The sequence below is a fragment of the Sinohyriopsis cumingii genome, chromosome 14 (assembly GCF_028554795.1).
Source record: "Sinohyriopsis cumingii isolate HCF-2022 chromosome 14, ASM2855479v2, whole genome shotgun sequence".
NCBI classification, from domain to species: Eukaryota; Metazoa; Mollusca; class Bivalvia; order Unionida; family Unionidae; genus Sinohyriopsis; species Sinohyriopsis cumingii.
The window spans coordinates 20,321,600-20,342,919 of NC_142974.1; the positions used below are offsets into that span (position 1 = coordinate 20,321,600).

General features: G+C 34.9%; 2 protein-coding genes across 2 annotated transcripts in view; one reads left to right on the forward strand and one right to left on the reverse strand.

Annotated features, from left to right (window-relative positions):
- The window catches only part of LOC149783381 (structural maintenance of chromosomes flexible hinge domain-containing protein 1-like), a 163,547-nt gene that overhangs the window by 110,246 nt on the left and 31,981 nt on the right, over positions 1 to 21,320 (forward strand). The window contains exons 39-40 of the mRNA XM_089931608.1: positions 843 to 992; positions 3,801 to 3,933. Of these exons, the coding sequence (XP_089787734.1) occupies positions 843 to 992; positions 3,801 to 3,933 (283 nt within the window). The remainder of the gene's footprint in view (positions 1 to 842; positions 993 to 3,800; positions 3,934 to 21,320) is intronic.
- Positions 8,056 to 20,425, reverse strand: LOC149783382 (uncharacterized). The gene is made up of 5 exons (XM_089931609.1): positions 20,186 to 20,425; positions 17,846 to 19,587; positions 14,896 to 15,106; positions 14,126 to 14,400; positions 8,056 to 9,269 (listed from the first exon to the last, which is right to left on the reverse strand). Exons 2-5 carry the CDS (start codon positions 19,555 to 19,557, stop codon positions 9,179 to 9,181), a joined length of 2,289 nt encoding a protein of 762 aa, XP_089787735.1. The 5' UTR covers positions 19,558 to 19,587; positions 20,186 to 20,425; the 3' UTR covers positions 8,056 to 9,178.

The window sequence follows — 21,320 nt, forward strand, 5'->3', positions numbered from 1 at the left end:
CAGAAATTATGCTGTTCTGACTAAACTGTCTCTTCTTTGAACCCCATTTAAAATTTTTTGTAGTTCCAGCAAATTTCTCTGGCCTGATGGGCCTAAATGGTCTGCAGTTTACAGATCACTCACACATCTAACCTCTGGCTGTGTGAGTTTGGGTCTTTGAGATACTTGTCCCGTTACAAATGTACTTGATAGTGAAAAGCTGCTTGTCTCTTTACAAAACGTGATCCCTTTGCAATCTAATGGTCTAAAGCCATCGCTTCTACAGATCACTCTCTGTCTATGTGGGTTTGAGTCTTAGTTCAACCAAACTGGATATGTCAGAAAGATTGCCAGTAGCTTCCCATGGGTCATTAGTTTTTCTCCCCAGTTTCTTCTTCTACCAGACATACTGGCTGGCATGCATAGCCTATCATGTGCTGAAAAATGGCATTAAATCCCACAAATCCAACAAAACGAATCCAAAGTTTGAGATTTAAAAATTTTGTTTCATATGTTTCCCATTAGAGGGACACATAGTCAAGGCCTTTCATTGAAAAGGTTAAAGGTTAACTATTATTAACTTTGGGAAAATGCTTGTACACTTTTAGTTGTACTCATTTACTGTTATTTCATTATTTTTTTGAGGGGTACCACTTTCTGTGGACTCCTGGTTGCAGTAAACAATGATTTTAAATATCCAACATTCTTCAGTAAAATCAATAGAACTCCTCTCATGATCAAATAAAGTTTAAGTACATAAGAAAATAGCTGTGGGGTGTGGGCTGATATGCAAAACCATGAATATTGTTTTACCCAAGAAAATAAATTCACAGTTTCTCAGATTTAAATAAATATATTTACAGGATAAATATGGAAATCATGTCACCAAGGGGATGAATGGCTCAGTTCAAGTCGAGATTCTGTCCAATGACCATACACCAGAGATACCAAAGTTTGTTGGAAACAATTCGTCTCTAAATCTAACCCTTGCAGGAGGAGTTTGTAACCTACAGGTACATTTCTATACTTTTCAGACTTGCTCAGTGTTCTTGTAAATTTAACATAATGAATCATCAAATTCAGTCATTGTTTTAGAGTGAAATTCACAAATTAAATGTTTCAACCCGTATTTTGTTTTAGTCTTTCCTTATCTCAAAAGAAGTATGCTGTACAGTCAGAAGATTTTCTCAAGGATTGAAAAGTTTTTGTTTTTATTAGATGTGTATATCTGTGAAATACATTTCACTCTTGTAAAACTTAAAAGAAGACAAATACAGTTTTATGATTCCATGTTTTATGTGACCATATTAAGTTGGGACTATTACATTATGGTATAGTCCATCCCAATGTTAACATTTGCTTGTCCAGCCCTCAACTATGTAAAAATCTGAAAGATTTTCATGAAACTTTTGGCCAAGTTCACACATAAGCATAACCCCTACCACAAGGTTATAGTCATGGCAATGGACATATACATAATTGACATGTGTCCTTGTCTGGAGTATAACTGTTGAATCACTGCAGATACTTTAATTAAACTTGAATCAATTACACACCATTTATAGATTTTGTTTTACATACCATAGCAAAACCCCATTCCTCAAGGTGAAGGTCATGGCAAAGGAAAATTTTAATTTTGTCCAGAGTTTAACTTTTGAGTGACTGAAGAAACTTTAGTCAAGTATATATCATGATTAGCTAGTGTGCTGTTTACCATAGCAACACGCTCTGCTTCAAGTCAACTTCACTGCAAGGGAAAATACAATTATGTCACTTGTATATTTGCCCAGAGTATGTTTTGAATCACTGAAGGTATTATAATGAAATATTGGCCAATTATATATAATTTATTGATGGTGTGCCACAGACCAGTCAAATCTCTGATGAAGGTCAAGGTCATGGCACGGAAAATGTAAATCGGTGATTTGTATCTTTGTTCAGACTATAACTTTTTAAACCACAGCAGATATTAATGAAATTTTTCCAAAGTATTTATCATGACTTGACACCATGTCACATGAAGATATTAATGAAATTTTACCTTAGTATCTATCATCACTTGACAGCGTGTCACATGAAGATATTAATGAAATTTTACTTAACTCATTCGGCCCTGGAGGTTTTTGTTGTTTTTGCCTGAAATGCGAATAGGAAGGACATTTTGGTGGCTATTTCTGAATACATAGTAAAACATCGGCTTTCAATAGATTTTCCATGCGATTAATGCCTAGTTGTATTAGAAACATTGTTTTCCATTGGTAATTTTGCTTGCACATGAGCAGACGGGTAAAAGTTGGAGTTATTTTTTATTTTTTTTTATTTTTATTTTTTTGCTAAATGGACCCATCATTTTTGTATGGAGACCAATTTTTAATTCCAAATGCCCACCTTATCCTAGTTTTTGCAAAGATTCACCTGTGTGTGTGCAGTTCAGACCTGTCTGCCTTAGATCTGAGGCCAAAAGGTCTAAAATCCAAACACAAAATCACATTCTGCCCACGAACAAATTTTGGATGAAAAAAAAGGGTAAAACAATTTAGATTTTTCCCTCTGTATTTTGTAGTGCAATTAGACCTTCCAGATTATTTGGTATCATTGTAGATCTATATCTGTCCGCTTTTTTGCAATACCACCCACTGTGGTGTATCTTAAATGACCTTGATGCTGCAGAGCTCGGAAATAGGGTACAGCCTCATCACACCTACAGGCAGGATTGGGGCTGCATGAGTTCAGAGCTGTTCCATTTAAACATGCATGGCACCCAGAGAAGGCATGTTTTTTAAAATGTATGCCATGGTATTCTGATTACTCAAAGAGCTCATATGAAAATGATAAAAAAAATTCTAACTGCACCAGTAGGTGACTACTTCATGTTGAAAAGTGCCTTCCCTGAGTCTCAAATACAATTATCAGTGTGTCACATGAAGATATTAATGAAACTTTACTTAAGTACCCTATCATGATTTGACTTTGTCACATGAAGATATTAATGAAACTTTACTTAAATACCCTATCATGATTTGACTGTGTCACATGAAGATATTAATGAAACTTTACTTAAGTACCCTATCATGATTTGACTGTCACATGAAGATATTAATGAAACTTTCTGTAAATTTTATATTGACTTGATGGGTGTTACATGAAGACATTATTAAAACTATACATAAGTAATTAACATGACTTGACGTTGTGTCAAATGAAGATATTAATGAAACTTTAAGTAGATGTCATGCCTAGATGGTTTATCACAGGAAGACAAACACAAAGCAGAATTAATAACTTTATTGATGATAGTTCACTACAAATTAGATTAACAGTTGTCAGCTTTTTCAAAGCTGGCCTCTTTGAGAAATCACAAGCTAAAGTGCAGTGGCTAACTGTTGACATATTTGAAATAAATGTTCACAAATAAAAAATAAAAGTTAACATCTTTATCCATGTTAAAGAAGACAGGTGCTTAGAACAAAATTTCTTTAAAACTACAACATATCTCATGAGATTAACAAACAAAACTCATTTATTTTGGCAGTCTAACTTCAGAATAATTTTACAATCAGCTTGGGTCACTAAAGCAACAAATCATTGCCTATGGTATTTAATTATAGGGTTCAAATTTGTTAACAATTAGGTTTACTAAAGGGACAGATTCATTCCTTTGGTATTGCATTATTGATCTCAGATTTATTATAGCTAGAGTCCCTTAAGGGACAGAATTCCGCTTTTTGGTAGTATCTGAAAGACATGTTCAGTGAATTGAAGATTCCTAATAGAAAAATAAGAATTCTGTTTTTCCAATGTTATATTATGTTATATTACAGAACCTGACTTTACAAGAGAGCTGTCCTGGTGTTGATGGCCAAGAATACATTTTACGATGTACTGTCATATGTAACAACATTCCAAAAACAAAGCCTGTACCACCATATGACATCTCCTTCCTTTTCTACAATGGTAAGTACTTCCTTCTTTGATTGTAGATTATTAGAGGACTACACTGTTTAAAATTTAGTTGATGTGCACTGGTTAAACATATTTTGAATGACGAAGCTGCACATCATGTCCTTCAGTGTTCAGGTACCAAACTGGTATCTCCCATGATTGAAACTGCACTAAGTTTAATGATTAGAGTCCAAGTTTGACAATGACTTTAACCTTCCACAATGGCTATTTAGAATTCTAATTTCTGAGAATGGAGAGTTAGAGACAAGGGTACATCATTTATTTCTTCTTGTGGGTTGGTAGTTCTTTCTGGGGTTTTCCTGGGTTCTTCCCCCACCATTTATACTCGCCGCCATGTATAGCCTATATTGTGCTGAAAAATGGCATTACCCTACAACAACAACATTTATTTCTCCAACAAAGTAGGGATCTGATATATCAGTGACTTGCACTGATGAAGCCATGGTTCAAGTGGCATAGACTGTTTCTATGTATGGAGAGTTTTTGGCTGATTCTGTTTATAAAAGCTGGAAAGGATACAATTGCACCTATTGGACATCACATGCCAATTTGAGTATGTCTTGTTGTGGGAGATATGATTGCCATCATCATGGGAAATGGAAAAGAATTTCCAAGAATTATGTCAAGTTGAGAGATAGCAACAAGCCATTGAGCTGCATAGGGTTTGGAACTAGAGTTTGTGCAACTGTACTAGTGGTAAATAAAGTCCATGCGTACTTTACAAGCTTTTCAGATGAACATAATGTTTATCATCGATGCATCAAACTGTTAATTAAATTTTTCTGCTTTACAATAGCAGTTATTGATATTATGTTGCACTTTACTGAAATTTTATGGAAAATTATCAACTGTCTTACTGAGATGGACTCGTCAGGGTTGGCAGGTCTGCTGTATATTAAAGTTTGGTAACCAATCACTTAGAATCTTGCTGGAGGAAATTAGACATAAATCATAAAGTTTTACTAGTCTGGTTTCCTGAAAACTGAAGAAAGCACTATGTCAACCCTAGCCAAGTTTGGTTTTAATCAGTCCAGAAAAAGAATAGTAATATTTTTCCTTTGCACAGGTTATAAACTTCATCTGTCAGAAGTATTCATAAATTCATTTCAAAATAACATTTTAAAAGAGACTTTTTATCTCAATATATCATACAAAAAGGGTTATTTTTGCAGACACAAAAGTTTATCAGTTTTGCCCAGAAGGGTTGGTTTAAAAGTTAGGTAAGGTGTGACAGCTTGCATTGCTTTTCTAGTTCTTACAATAATCATCTTTCTTTCATACACAAGACATATTGCAGAAAGGTGAAAATGGTTTATTCACTGTTAATTGGGAGAAAAATGAAGAAGAACAATTCTTGCTATTAGATGTTATCATTTAATTGGCATGTCAGCATGCTTTATTTGAAGAAAAACAGTACAGGGAAAAGTTATTCTGAGATAATGCCTGAAATCAGAGATGAGAATATTCCCTGCATTTTCTCTTTTAAGCTTCTTGGCTAATGCAAGTTCATAATTGCCAATTAGGTATATTTCATGAGAAGCATTTCATATTTTACTTCGCTCTGGATACGCAATAGTGCAAACAGTTAATTATTCAAATCATATAGCAAGACCAAAGATGGGTTTCCTCTGAAAGGAAATAACATTGATTTTAATACAATCTTTAGTTATTGTATTTTTTTTTTACCATACACGATGTAAACAAAGACTGGCAAAGCATTCTCGATAACAGAAATAGAGGACTAATCTTTTTTGTTTTTATTTCATGAAAAAGTAAAATTTTTGCTGCATTTACTTTAACAGATACAGTAAATAGAGTCTTGACAGACCACTCCTTCTGCCAGCAAAACATGTACATAATATATTTGTTCTTTATGCATAGTTCGTATTAGAATATTACATGCATGCATGTTTTTAAACAAATTATAGTACTTAAATTGCATTGATCATAAACACAGGCATGAGAATATTAATGGAATTCCCCAATTTCAGGGATGTTTACTCCCTGTTAATTGAAAGTAAATTCCAACTGGTCCAAAATGATCGAACTTGATTGATCTTTTTATCTTTTGATAGGGATACATGGCATCAGAGATATTAACTGCCACTTTAGGGATTTTTGTTCTCGTGTCTTTTATCATTGTCAGTTTCAATTAAAGTACACATGTAGTCCATTGTCATTATGACATGAATTAAAAATCAACTATAAAGTAACACTTCATTCATTCTGTCCATACTTTGTACAGATAGCTAATCATGTGTATTTACAGTCATGAGCCAAAATCCAAGTCACTCATGATGTAAATAATAAATGCATGAACTCATAGATCTTGCCATCTGTTCATCTTAGCACATCTATTCATCTTGCCATCTGTTCATCTTAGCACATCTATTCATCTTGCCATCTGTTCATCTTGCCATCTGTTCATCTTAGCACATCTATTCATCTTGCCATCTGTTCATCTTAGCATCTGTTCATCTTGCCATCTATTCATCTTAGCACATCTGTTCATCTTGCCATCTGTTCATCTTAGCACATCTGTTCCATCCTTTTGCTTACTGTCCATGACACGTTCATCATCATGTTCAAATTTAATATCAACAACATTGAAAAAACAACAAAGAATACTGACTTCTACAGTAACTATAGAACTTATTTGCCTTAAAATGAACAATAGGTTACTAGAAGAAAACGAAAGACCTGATTCACCCAAGTCAATGTGTATAAGTAACTACACAGAAAACCAACTGAGGAGTGGCCATTGTGCTACAGTGAACACAGGGTGCATTTATTTTGTTTTGGTGTTTTATCAAACAGCAGCACATCTAGGTTATTTGGTACTAAGGCAATTAAAGTCAAGTACCATGCTCAACGAAGTCAAGAACCATGCCCAATGCCACACCATGAAAGTCAAACTGGATTGATCCAATGGTAGGATTTGAAATCACACCTTTTTGGTCTGAGTTCAGCTTTTTAGCCACTGAAAACAGAGTCTGAGAGCACAAAATCACTAAAATATGTCCACAGCAAATATTACCCACTGTATGGTATAGCTTATTGTAAAACATATACCATGGTAATTTCATGCATTGTCAATACAGGTGTGTAATGTTATCAGCCACATGCATTTATCTGTTTTGTTTTAAAAACGTGAATATATTCTGTGATATGTGAGATAGATGATATGGTAACTGTAAATTAACCCCCTCTTTAAGAAAAAATTTCTTTAGTCATAAAAACATTGAATTTTATATATATATATATATATATATATATATATATATATATATATATATATATATATATATTTATATAGATAGATACAAACAATCACACACATACACACGGTTAATAGGTTAATTGCCCATCCTAGGACAGGATTAAGATATAGTAAAAACAAAATTTAAAAAAAAACTTGGAATAGTGAGCGTAAAAGAAAGTTTGAATATAAAAATATAAAATAAGTTTTTAAAATTTCGGGATGCCGATTCGAGTTTCAAACTCACTACCTCTTGTTTGGCAGCTGGATTGCCCAGCCTATTACAGGAGTGATGAAATAAAGTTTCAACATAGAAATTTTAGAAAAGTAATATAAGAAAATATAAAAAAACTGGGATGAGCAAGTTTGAAAGAATGTTTGAAAATAAAAAGATCAGAAAAGAGTTTAAAAAATGGGATGCTGATGCAAGTCTCAAACTTGTTTGGTAAGAGGGATACACAAAAAGAAAGTCGAATCTGTGTGTGTGTGTGTGGGTATGTGTGTATATATATATATATATATATATATATATATATATATATATATATATATATATATATGCTTGCATACAAATAATGTAATATAGCATTATTAAATGTTCATGTCTTTGTGTTTTGACATTGTGAACAGCTTTGTCCATTTTACATACACTATGAATAAATTTCAAGGTTGAACTATGTCACTAAATAAGTACAAAATATACAATATATACTACCTGGAAAAAATGTAATCTTTAGCTACCTAACTCTCTTTCACTTTCACACACACACACACACACACACACACACACACACACACACACAAACACACACACACACACTTCTCAAGAGATATGTTTATGTCCGTGTGTTGTGTTTTATTATTCCTACACTGTTGGCAGAAAAGGACATTTTTTATTTGATCCTGTCTTTCCATTCTTTATCCAACTTTTTACATTCATCCTTCTGTCCATCTCAAGAATCTTGTTGGCAAGACCATGCTTAAAACATTCAACATAGACATATTTAATTTGGATGCATAAATAGATGACCAGATTAAATTTGCAGGTTATTGCATCCTTTGTTAACTTTTTTTTAAGCACATTTTTTGAGTTTTAAACTTGGACTTTTTGTTGTTGTTTTCCTGTAACTAAGCAAAATTAAGCAGAGCTCTTAACGTAGACAAAAAAATTTTGGTAAGCAGATTTGTATTTCTTTGCAGATGAAATCAGGTTATGATAGCAATTTTCAGATTTTTACACATATTTGAATTTTTTTAACATAAAAACCTTTTATCACAGTTAAGCAAAATCCTCTTGAGGTGAACAAATAAAATTTAATATGCATGTTTGTATGCATATGTAGATGTCCTGCTTATGTTTTGTTGCTGTTTTTTTCTTCTAAGATTTTAGAACTTTTAACATAAAATTTTGGGATTGCAGTAGCAGCATTAGTATTTAAAAAAATACAAATATTTTTCAAAATTGATATTGAAAACATGCATACATTTGTAAAGATAGACCATTTCTTCGCATGCATGTTGACATATTTTTATCAGTTGATACCTCTTTACTTTAGTTCACATCACTTGCTGTATCGGTAGAGGGATTTTACATATTTACTTGCCAGAGCACAAGGAGAGAATTGGAGAATGAAGGCAAAGATTAGGGATGGAAAAACTATTTTGTGCTTTGGCAAAACAAAATATGTACAAAAGGTGTAATATTGTTTCTCTTACATTTTGAATTATCACATTCCATTACCAGCTAAAAAATTAAAAAAAGCATTTGTTTTTAGTTGCCCACAAATAGAAATTTTATCTGAAATCACACAAAAGAAAACAAAATTGTACTCAAGCATCAAATGTCATGGAGAACCCATTGTTTAAGTGTAGCTGTCATCACACAATTACACTGATCTAACCTTCTGGAACCAATTGTTGTTGAAAAATATTTCATATGATAGAGACAAATAATTTTCTGGATCCACACCATTTTTATTATTTCCCTTCTGTAAAGGAAAGTAGTAATTGCTCCATTGACTTGCAGGCCTTGTATTTACACTTAGCCCTTGTCAGGACTGCCACTTTCCTGCAAGACAATTAAAAAGGTAATAAGTCATTGGTATAATATGTTTTAACAGCTTCTACAAAGTACCCATGATGGGGCTGACACCATCCTAAGGCAAAGGATGTTTGAGAATTCAGATGAAACCTTTTTGACCTTCATCAAATAGTGGGAGTAGAAATACTCAAGGTTTTAATTGACCTTCATCAAATATTGAGAGTAGCAGTACTCATCGTTTTAATTGACCTTCATCAAATAGTGAGAGTAGCAGTACTCAGAGTTTTAATTGACCTTCATCAGATAGTGAGAGTAGCAGTACTCAGGGTTTTAATTGACCTTCATCAAATATTGAGAGTAGCAGTACTCATCGTTTTAATTGACCTTCATCAAATAGTGAGAGTAGCAGTACTCAGAGTTTTAATTGACCTTCATCAGATAGTGAGAGTAGCAGTACTCAGGGTTTTAATTGACCTTCATCAAATATTGAGAGTAGCAGTACTCATCATTTTAATTGACCTTCATCAAATAGTGAGAGTAGCAGTACTCAGAGTTTTAATTGACCTTCATCAGATAGTGAGAGTAGCAGTACTCAGGGTTTTAATTGACCTTCATCAAATATTGAGAGTAGCAGTACTCATCATTTTAATTGACCTTCATTAAATAGTGAGAGTAGCAATACTCAGGGTTTTCAATGACCTTCATTAGTGTTTGTGTGTGTGATTTGGATTTTTGATGTCGCTTTAACAATTTTTCAGTCATATCGCTACCATGTCTGCAGTGTGGCAGTTTATAGTGATGTCTAGCACTGGGGCATCATGCCGCAGACATGTAGCTTGATGTCCCACCCAGTTACATTATCCTGACACCAGTACAACCAGTCCTAAAACTGACCTCTTAATGCTGAGCACCAAGCGAGGCAGCTGTTAGTGCCATTTTTATAAGTCTTTGGTATGACTTGGCCGGGGATAGAACCCATGACCCACCGCATCCGAGGCAGACACTGTAACCACTACGCCACTGGATCAGTCCATTAAATACTGAGAATAGCGATAGTCAGGGTTTTAACTGACCTTCATCAATTAGTGAGAATAGCAATAGGCAGGGTTTTAACTGACCTTCATCAATTAGTGAGAATAGCAGCGGTCAGAGTTTTAATTGACTTTTATCAAATAGTGAGAATAACAATAGTCAGGGTTTTTAGTGACCTTCATCAAATAGTGAGAATAGCAATAGTCAGGGTTTTAACTGACCTTCATCAATTAGTGAGAATAGCAATAGTCAGGGTTTTAACTGACCTTCATCAATTAGTGAGAATAGCAGTGGTCTGGATTTTAATTGACTTTCATCAAATAGTGAGAATAACAATAGTCAGGGTTTTCAGTGACCTTCATCAAATAGTGAGAATAGCAACAGTCAGGGATTTAATTGGCATTCATCAGATAGTGAGAATAGCAATAGTCAGGGTTTTCAGTTACCTTTATCAAATAGTGAGAATATCAATAGTCAGGGATTTAATTGGTATTCATCAAATAGTGATAACAGCAATAGTCAGGGTTTACAGTGACCTTCATCAAGTAGTGATAATAGCAATAGTCAGGGTTTACAGTGACCTTCATCAAATAGTGATAATAGCAATAGTCAGGGTTTACAGTGACCTTCATCAAATAGTGATAATAGCAATAGTCAAGGTTTTCATTGGCCTTCATCAAATGGTGAGAATAGCGATAGTCAGGGTTTTCAGTGACCTTCATCAAATAGTGATAATAGCAATAGTTAGGGTTTACAGTGACCTTCATCAAATAGTGATAATAGCAATAGTCAGGGTTTACAGTGACCTTCATCAAATAGTGATAATAGCAATAGTCAGGGTTTTCAGTGACCTTCTTCAGATAGTGATAATAGCAATAGTCAGGGTTTTCAGTGACCTTCATCAAATGGTGAGAATAGCGATAGTCAGGGTTTTCAGTGACCTTCATCAAATAGTGATAATAGCAATAGTCAGGGTTTTCAGTGACCTTAATCAAATAGTGATAATAGCAATAATCAGGGTTTTCAGTGACCTTCATCAAATAGTGATAATAGCAATAGTCATGGTTTAAAGTGACCTTCATCAAATAGTGATAACAACAATAGTCAGGGTTTTAATTGACCTTCATCAAATAGTGAGAGCAGCAATAGTCAGGGTTTTAATTTGCTGCATTGGCAGAGCCCTGTAGTAATTATGTTTTCCCATAATGATGTCCATCTAGCCATCAACAATTTGATGTCTTAAGATAACTTGAATGGGAAATTGATTTTGAACACTTTGGTGTGAAGCTTTGTACGGATGAGTTTGATGTTCAACTTTCTGCATCATCATTTAGAAGAAATATGGACCCTGATTTCATGGCCTCCTGACATTAGCTTCCACAGCATAACTTCACAGGGAATTGTTGAATTTTCAAGATTTTTTTCTTCAGAATTGTTTTAATTCACAGGCAATAGATAAAAATATCAGTAATTATACCTGTCACACTGACACAAAAAATGTCTTCCATTTCAGCTGAATAACTACTTTTTCCACGATCCAGCAAACAAATTGTTTTGATGATAAAAACTGCTTTGCTTTCAAAATTTGACATACTGGCATCTTTGAGTTACCCTGTTAATGTGGCTGGACTTACAAGTACAAGCGAGATAAGAAATCTTTGCACATTGGTTCACTTGATATTCCTTCGTCTAAACAATGCCTTCTTCATGTAGCATTCAGTGTCCATAGGCTGTATGGTCAGTGTATTTATACTCTAGTGACCACTTACAGCATGGAGAAACCATTCTTTGTTTAGGAAATACCTGGCAACCCTCCATGGAAGGCAGGTGACTGTTACATTCAGGACATTTAAATAGGAAATCTGCCAGGGATAAATTAAAGTGGTTGTTGTAAGCAGGTGACCATTGTGTAAAGGTGACTATAATGACAGGTTTGGCTGTAGTTTGATTTCCAACATTCTCTGACTGCATTTACTAGAGTTGTGCCCCCTAATTGCACAGTCTTTTCGACTTGGGTTTCTACTGCATGACTTGACCAAGGTTTGTTGGATTTCATACCAGATTTTTATGGAGCTTTATATTTATGAGATCTTGAATGAATTCAGTTTTGCCAGTTACACCCCCATCATTCCCAGTCTTCTAGTTATACTCTGTGATTCCCAGTCTCCTGTCTTTGGTGCCAGCCACATAAATTGTCCAAGATTTGGTGGAATTCAATAAAATTGAACTTGCATCTGTACATTATTAAGACATTGATGACATCTGTTTTTAGCATTTTGAGACTGCATTTGCAATAGTTATGACGCCTCATTCTTTTGTCCTCATCACAATTAAATCTACCATAATTAACCCAAAGAGCTGGACCGTCCAATTTTCTACACACACAATTTTTACAATTTTAATTATTTTCAAATGTTCAAAATATACCTGGACACCAAGTATGCTGCTTAGGAAGCCAATAAAAAATAAAACAGTCTGAGTTGGAATGTATTATATGTACCTAAAACTGCCAGTTGAGTAGTCAGCCATCTGGCCATTCAGTCACTTGGATTACCCTAATTATCATGTGGATTCAGTTAAGGTGCTTGTCAATAGGCAGCACAAAAAACCTTGCTTTTAAGCGCCACAAGATGTGATCATGTATTTCCTAAACAAAGAGTCAGGATCACTTCAGGTATGTTTGAAGGAAACACATTTTTTTTCTCCAGATTTTCAGAGATAAGATGGTATCAATAAATATTATATTTTAGTGGTACATTCATGAAGTAAAATTTATATTAGAGAAAGGTCATGTTTGTAGATGAATTTTTGGGGGAGACTTATTTCCAGTATGAGTACAAGTACACGGTGAACTGTCCGTCATAGTGTTAGAAATGAAACAAAAATAGACAACCGAAATTTTACTGGAATTTGCCACTTGTAAAAAAGATTGAAACATTATCGTGCAAATGTTCTTCATTGGCAGACAAGGATAAATATATAATCTGGTTACTTACCTTGACATTGTATTTACTGGCACAATCATGACACTAAAGATATTACCTTTCCTGACATTATTTAGGAAATTTTGTCATTTTGATTTGTACATCATTTGTCTGGACAGAGAGAAGAGGGATTACTCTTTTTTGTCAATATTTAGATGGATGAAGGTATTTTCACAATTATGATTAATGTGTTTCAGTGGAAACATTTTGTCTCTTATTATTGAGTTGAAACAAGTCTGATTATCGGACTCAGGTAAAGTGTATCATATTTAATGTATGGTAATAAACGTCGTATTTGATATAATGGTATTTAGTGCAGACAAAAATTATTGTTTAAATTTTGTGAGGTTAAGGATTTTAATAAGTGCACACCAATTATGTTTCCATCACACATGTTTATATTGTTTGGCTAATACTGTTTATGTTTCCATCACACATGTTTATATTGTATGGCTAATACTGTATACCTTTCAGAAGCATTAGTTTCAATTGGATATGATATCAGCTCATTACTTTGGAGGTGCACAATTTTTTCCCCCACCCCATTCAGTGAAACTGAATATAATGCATGTAAGATCCGTTTCTTAGACTGATGTAACTCCAAATGTTATTGTGCAAGGATACTTCAGGTATTGATGGTAGTTAATTCATTCTGATGTGGCATATGGGGATAGAGACCTTATGGGATATTTGTAAGAGTTTTGACTAAAGATGTGTGTGTGTGTGTTCATAAAGGCTGTTTGTGGATATAATGGATATTATGTAGAATGTTGTTTTGTATGTTAATGTCCTATATATTGGTTTTAATTTAAATGTTCCAGGAAAGGAGAGAGAGAGAGAGAGAGAGAGAGAGAGAAAGAGAGTTACCCTGTCATATTCCATGTGTGTAGAACGATGTAGTTGCTGCTAAATCTGTACCCACTAGATGATGGAATGCAGGAGTTATCATCCATGATTGTCAGTAGGTGCAGATGTCCCTTTTTGTCAGTAGAGGGCACTGGTATAGTTATGACAACCTGCTGGTTTAAGTTGGTTTCCTCTTCCATTTTGAGGAAGATGATTGGTCCAAGGGAGATGATGTTTCTGATAATCTTGTTGTCATGACACACCTCTTGAAGTTTGCCATCCTCCACATTTACTATCTTAAAGCAGAAGTTCAGAGAAAATGTATCCTATTAATTTCAGACTATGGCAGTATAATTTTCAAATGTTAAGCAAGGAAATAATTATCACCACTTGAAATAAATTGTTATGTTACCTGATTTAATAAGAAGCAGCAGGTATGTGATGATCATCTGACGTTAAAGTTGTCTGTTTACTACAGCAATGTTTGTTTTTTCACAACCTATTCATAAATCTATACTAGAGGTAATATAATTGTATAACATATAATTTTGTGTGTGTGTGTGATTTAAATTGTGAACGTAGCTTTAACAATTCAATTATATCACTACAATGGCTGCAGTGTAGCAGTTTTTAGTGATGTCTGGCTGAGACATCATGTCACAGAGTAGATTAGTGGTCACAGAAGATGCATGCAACTTATATAGTACATGTAATAGTGGACAGGATGACAATGAGAATAATGGACATTTAGTCAGTGTATGCAAAGAGATGTAGGCTGGGGTTGACTTTACCTTCATTCTAGTATGGACAGTTTTGGACAGGGCTCCAGGGGGAATGGCCACAGTCACGCTGGGATTGACAGCTGAGGTCATCTTGCCGCCTTTATGTGTAACTGTGAAAGTCTCTGATGTGCTCGTTGTGATCCCAGGAACATCATCCTCATGATCATCACTGAGATGCCAAAGCCCACTGGGAGTTTTAACTATGCTCATCATGGAGAAACTAGAAGGATAAAACAAATCATAACTTTAAGTTAATTTTTATGTTGTCTTTTTGTCAACCCCACCTTGGCAGAAGATATTACATCATACAGTGCTCAGGGAAAGGATTTGATATGAAGGCTATGTCATATTTAGAAACTTACCTGCCCATGTCAGATTTCCTGTCATATCACCAAACTTTATGTACTATGTATTGACAATATATTTTACATGTCACTAGTGAAGAAATATTGGATATAACCTCTTGTGGATAACATCTGATATTTTATTATAATTATTGTAAAAGACCAATTGAGTAAAATAGTTGTTGTTCTTGTTGTTGTTGTAGGGTTTAACGCCATTTTTCAGCACACGATAGGCTATACATGGCGGCCAGTATTAATCGTGGAGGAAGAACCCGGGAAATCCCCGGAAAGAACCACTGACCCTAGAGAAGCTACTGGCAAGCTTTCTCACATATCCACATTAGCTGAATCCGAGACTCGAACCCATGCAGACAGAGGTGAGATGGCAGTGATCCGTAACAGAGAGCGCTTTAGACCACTCGGCCACTCAGGGCCCCGAGTAAAATAGTATGCACTCCATCAGGTTTTAAGTTTGGTTTGGTGTTATGTGACAAGGTTATTTAATGCCATGGCAGATGGAGTAAAGTGGACACTATAATAGCTGGCTAACAACTGATCCAGTGACTTGTGCCTCCATTATTTGTTTCTTAAGACATGCAGGACTACATCAGGCCTGTTCTCAATCTCTGACCCTCCTTGTCTATTAGGCTGTGTATGTAAGAAATATTACTGGTACATAGTGTAAACACATTTGAAGAGGATTTTGTCATTTTACATACTTATGACAGTGGACTGGAGATATAAACGCTAATGTATGACATGAAAAGTGAATTTAATGAAGACATTCTCAACGGAAGTAGCTATTCAACATAAGTGTGTTGATAAAAGAGAAAGTCTGATGAGAAAAGGCCGCTCCAGTGGCCATAGTGGTTAGGGTGTCCACCTCATATGCAAGAGGTCATGGGTTTCAACCCCAGTTGAGTCATACCAAAGACTTATAAGAATGGTACTAACAGCTGCCTCACTTGGTGCTTAGCATTAAGAGGTTAGTTTTAGGACTGGTTGGCCTGGTGTCAGGATAATGTGACTGGGTGGGACACGATGCCACATGTTTGCGGCATGATGCCTCAGTTCTAGACATCACTATAAACTGCCACACTGCAAATATCATAGCGATATGACTCAGATTGTTAAAGACGTGTCAAATATCCAAACACATACACACACATGCACAAGAGAGAAAACTACTCCAAAGAATATGACCAAATTTGAGAGAAGCATTGAGCTTAATAGTCTTTCAAATTTGTTCCAGTGATGCCAATTTACAATCAGATGTGGCCACTTTTGCTTGAAATAGAAACACCTATAAATAGCTTGTTTTTAGAAACTGTACTACAGAATTTGATCAAAGTTTACAGAGGACATCATCGCATAGAGTGTCTTGAATTTTATACAAACATTTGCCAATCCACCATCATATATGGCTTCTGTTACTAAGAATTGAAAACAAAAACTTTGAACCACTTTTAAAAACAGCTAAATAAAATCTGACCAAATTTGAAAGAAATCATCTGGGCACAGAGGGTTTAACTTTTATGCAAATTTGCCCTCATGTTGCCACCATTACTAAAGATAAAACAGAGAAGAAAATACATTTAAATGACTTCATCTCAAGCTGCACTCAACAGAATTTGACCAAATTTGACAGAAAGGATGCAGTTATAATGATCTACCATAAAATTTGGTGACTGTTACTAAAATATAAGAACCTTGAAATTACTTCTTGTTTAGAATCACTTGACAAATTTTATCAATTTTCAAAGAAAGCATTCAGGTAAGCTTAGGTCTTTGAACTTTAAAAGGTTGATGCCAGTCTTATCTCCAAATATGGACACCATTACTAAAGGTTGAAGAGACAAAAAAATTGAAAAGATTTCTTAGAAACTGTTTAACAGATTTTGACCAAAATTTGACAGAAGCTTTCAGATATTAAGAGTTTTCAAATTTATACAAGTGATACTGATTTACTGTCAAATATGCCTGCCATTGCTAAAAATAAACCATCCTCTAAATGAATTGGTTAACATAAACCATTCAAGAGAATTTGAATAAATTTGGAAGAAAACATGAAGGGCTTTTAAGTTTATACAAACAGCGCTTTTCAATTTGTTCAGATTTTGTTTAGCATTTTGTTTTGAAAAAGTTAATCAAGGCATTTTTATTTGCAATAGCAGATGCCATATTTGAGGGCAGATTGATAGACCTCACTTGAAGGTCTTTAAGAGTTATGCAAATGATGATCCATCATCAAAATATGGTCACCATTACTGAAAATAGAAAAACATCTAGACAGTTTAACCTTAAAAATAGCTGACCAACTTTGACAGTTTCCTGTCATTGAGGCTTCCAGTATAGGACAAATGACCAATATATGCCATAAAATATGGATGAAAATATAAAATCTTCAGAAACCTTGAAGGCATCATACTTACCCATTTGTTTTGCCTAACAGCTCATATTTTTGGATATCAGACAGGTGTCAGCCAGGTATGTGTTTTTTTAAAAATTTGATTTTATGGAAATCAGGGTTGCCTAGCATCTTTTCATTTCATTGGTAATCTATGTGACAATAGTCAATTGCCAGACATTAAATAAAGCTGGTAGCCAACACTAACCTTTTCCCAGTATCATGGCCTTTAAGAGACAGAACTGGCTGAAGTAGTTGTTTGTTGAGCAGCATCTCGACCTGGTTACAGATCCCTAACAGCTTATAGTCTGTTGTTTTTAATGGCAGATCACTGGAGACCTCGTCGTCATCATCCTCGCTTAATAGAGCAGCTTCGTGGGCCGAAATATGACTGGAATTTATCATGGTTCTGACTAAACTCATGTCCTGAGTTTCCATTGTCTCAGTTTTACTCAGACAAGAGCTGCTTGAATTGCTAAACAGACGATTTTGAGAATGTCCATTTTCAAGGAGGTCTGCAGAATCCCACATTTTGTAGCCCTCATCAGCATCAGGGGACACTTTCTCTGGCAAGAAAAACCTGCTTTGATAGTTTCTCTGACTTTGTTTTCTTGCTTGTCTCAAATTTGTGTCATTTTGCCTCTTTTGGCGATGTTCTTTTTGTTGATGTAATCTTTTTGGTGGTATGTCTGGACGACGGACAAAAGAAATGTTTTCATTTATTGCATTTCCTTTGATATTGAAAAAGTCAAGCTTTGGTAATTTCTTTAACACCGAAGGAACCCTTGTCAGTAGATTGTTCCCAAGGTCAAAAGTCCGAAGTTGTTTCAGCATTGCAATGTCGGGTGATACATCTTGTATCCTATTTCTGTTCAAATGGATATGCTCAATTCTTGTTAAGCTGGAAGTACCCAGTGGAATATTCTCCAAGTAATTTCCATTGGCATTCACATATTTCAGTCGCTTCATATTGGCTACTGAGAAATTGCATAGGTTGTTTTCTGAGATGTTTAGGTATTGCAAATTTTGGAAGGAATCGGGAAGAAATTCAATGCAGTTACCTTGCGCATGAAGAACTTGCAGATTTTTTAGAGAAGTAATTGTTGGTGGCAGCTGTTTAAGTTTGTTCCCAGACAAATTGAGATACATCAAATTTCGGAGTTTGCAAATGGCAGGAGGAAAATCGTCAAATCTGTTGTTGGACAGATTAAACTCTCGTAGGTTTTGTAGATGTTCTATATCTTGAATTAGGCTTGTGAGACAATTACCACGCAAGTTGATGCTTTTAAGATTGGTAAGTCTGCATACCGGTATGGGCACATGTTCAAAGCGATTGTTGGCCAAGTTAATTTGCTTAAGTTTCTGTAATTTTGCAATTGAAAATGTCATGTACCAGAGTCTGTTACCATGGAGATCCAGAACTCTGAGGTTTTCAAGAAAACCCATTTCATGTGGGAGGCATTCAAAATGGTTTTGTCCAATTCGTAAAATACGCAGATTTGTTAGCATCAAAATGTTAGTTGGTAAGGATCTTAATCTATTCCTGGTTAAATTCAGCTCTCGAAGGTGTGTACAGTTGCACAGAGTTTCAGGAAGAAATGTCAGAAAGTTGTTTTCAAGATGAAGCTGACGTAAACTTTTTAGTCTGGTTATTGCAAGTGGAATCTCATCCAGCTCATTGCCGGATATTTTCAACACTTCTAGTCTGGTTAAAGAGAAAATCTGGTTAGGGAATACTGCTAATCCTTGATTGCTGAGATTTAGCTCCGTGTAACCTTGTCTGTTTGTTGACACATGGAGACAAATCTGTTTATGTTGGGATTCAGTATTTTCTCTGTAGTTATGATGGTGAACACTGTCAGGAAAACAGCTTCTAGCTGAATAGGATCTGTAACCTGAGCTTCTCTGAGATTGAGACATGGTGAGCCTTTATAAGAGAAAATTTGTTTTCTGAAAATAAAAGAAAAAGGAATAGCAGTGATTGGAAAGAATGTATTATTTAAAAGAAATATGTTTGTCATATTAAGATATTCACTGTTAATCTCTTTGTATCAGGTATGAGAATGTAAGGAAAATCGTTGATTCGATGCATGAAGACAAAAGTGACTTTCTCTCTTCTTGGTAGCTTTAGAAAGAAAACAGCTTAACAGTGCTGGCCAGATCTGAATCTCTGTTGTTTGTTACAAGTATTCATTAGAACAAACAACATAGACCTTGATCTGATGGGGCAATGGAAATGATTAGTAGGCAAAACTCCAGTAGGTCTCCATGAATTACAAATTGTAATGGTGGTGGGACCCATGACAATTGTGGTCCCTTAGAATTTTGTCTTAGTTTTTCCTCCCCTGTCCTTGGCCCTGCATGTGATGGCAGATCAGGAACTTGTTTGTATGAAGTTTTACCAGACTTACACATGAGTATATACAGTAATAGCTCAATTAAAATTTACAATTTCGTTATTGATTGTATCGGTGACGATCAGTAAGTAAATAACTTCATTCTTATTAAATCTCACAACTGAAAATGAGGAATGTAACAATTTACTTACACTTAATTGGTGTATTGTAAACAGTAATCTCTGTGAATGAATTTATTATGTGTCATTCATCCATGTTGTTAAGCTGTTTCACATTTCATTTTGTGTGTATTTTCCCAAATGAATAATAACATTATGAAATTTAATCTTTCCTTGTAGAACATGACATCCATATAAACCAAGCCTTTCCACCTAGAAATTAATAACATGTAAGCTTGGTAAAGGTTCCAGTGTCCATTGTTAACATGTCTTGTGGTGCTCGGTAAAATTTCCAATGGCCGTTGTGTGTTAAATAGACACATTAAGGTCAATATCAGCCACTAGTGGCCTCAGCAACTTAAGGTCTGATTAGGTGATTGATTGATTTACCTATGTGTACCTATCAGGTGGGAGCAAGACACACCACTATAACAGTACACAGAGTTACAATTTGCAGCTAAAAATCAGAATAAGCAAAGTTTCAGTTAGGACTGGTATGTCAGGTTTATTTAAAGTATTGAAAAGATTAATATATAGATTCGTCAAAATTGTGCAGTAAAATGGTGTTATGCCACTAGGAATGTAAATTGGTCAGGAATTTGAATTAAACAATAGACATATGATAAGAGTATACCCTTGCAAATCCAAAATGTGCTTTCTAAAGATAGGTGTTTTTAAGATGCAGAGTTTTGAAGCATCGAATGAAGTATTTTATCATAACATCAACTTTGGGATCTCCTTAAGGGTGATGGTATCATAAAAGAGGTAGTCTTTTAATACATGTTTGACAGCACAAACGATATTGAAGTTGAAATATGTACTGTAAGATTAGTCGTGATAGACCACCCCTTCTGCCAACAAAAGTAGTTTTGAAAAAATCAGTAGATCTCTCATTAGAGGTCATCATATTATACATTATTTTATGAGAGACCATCTCTTCTGCCAACAAAGAATTGGCTCTGGAGGTAGTCATTAGAAGTCATAACATTGTAAGAAAGCTGTCTTGCTGAGAGTTGATCACTTCTGCCAGCAAAGATTTGTTTATAATGACAGATGGTCACTTGAGAGGTTATTACATTATACAATAAAGCTGTCTTGAGAGACCACTCTTTCCTCCAAAAAGGTGGTCTGTCAAGACAGGTGATCTAATATTAGGGATCATCACATT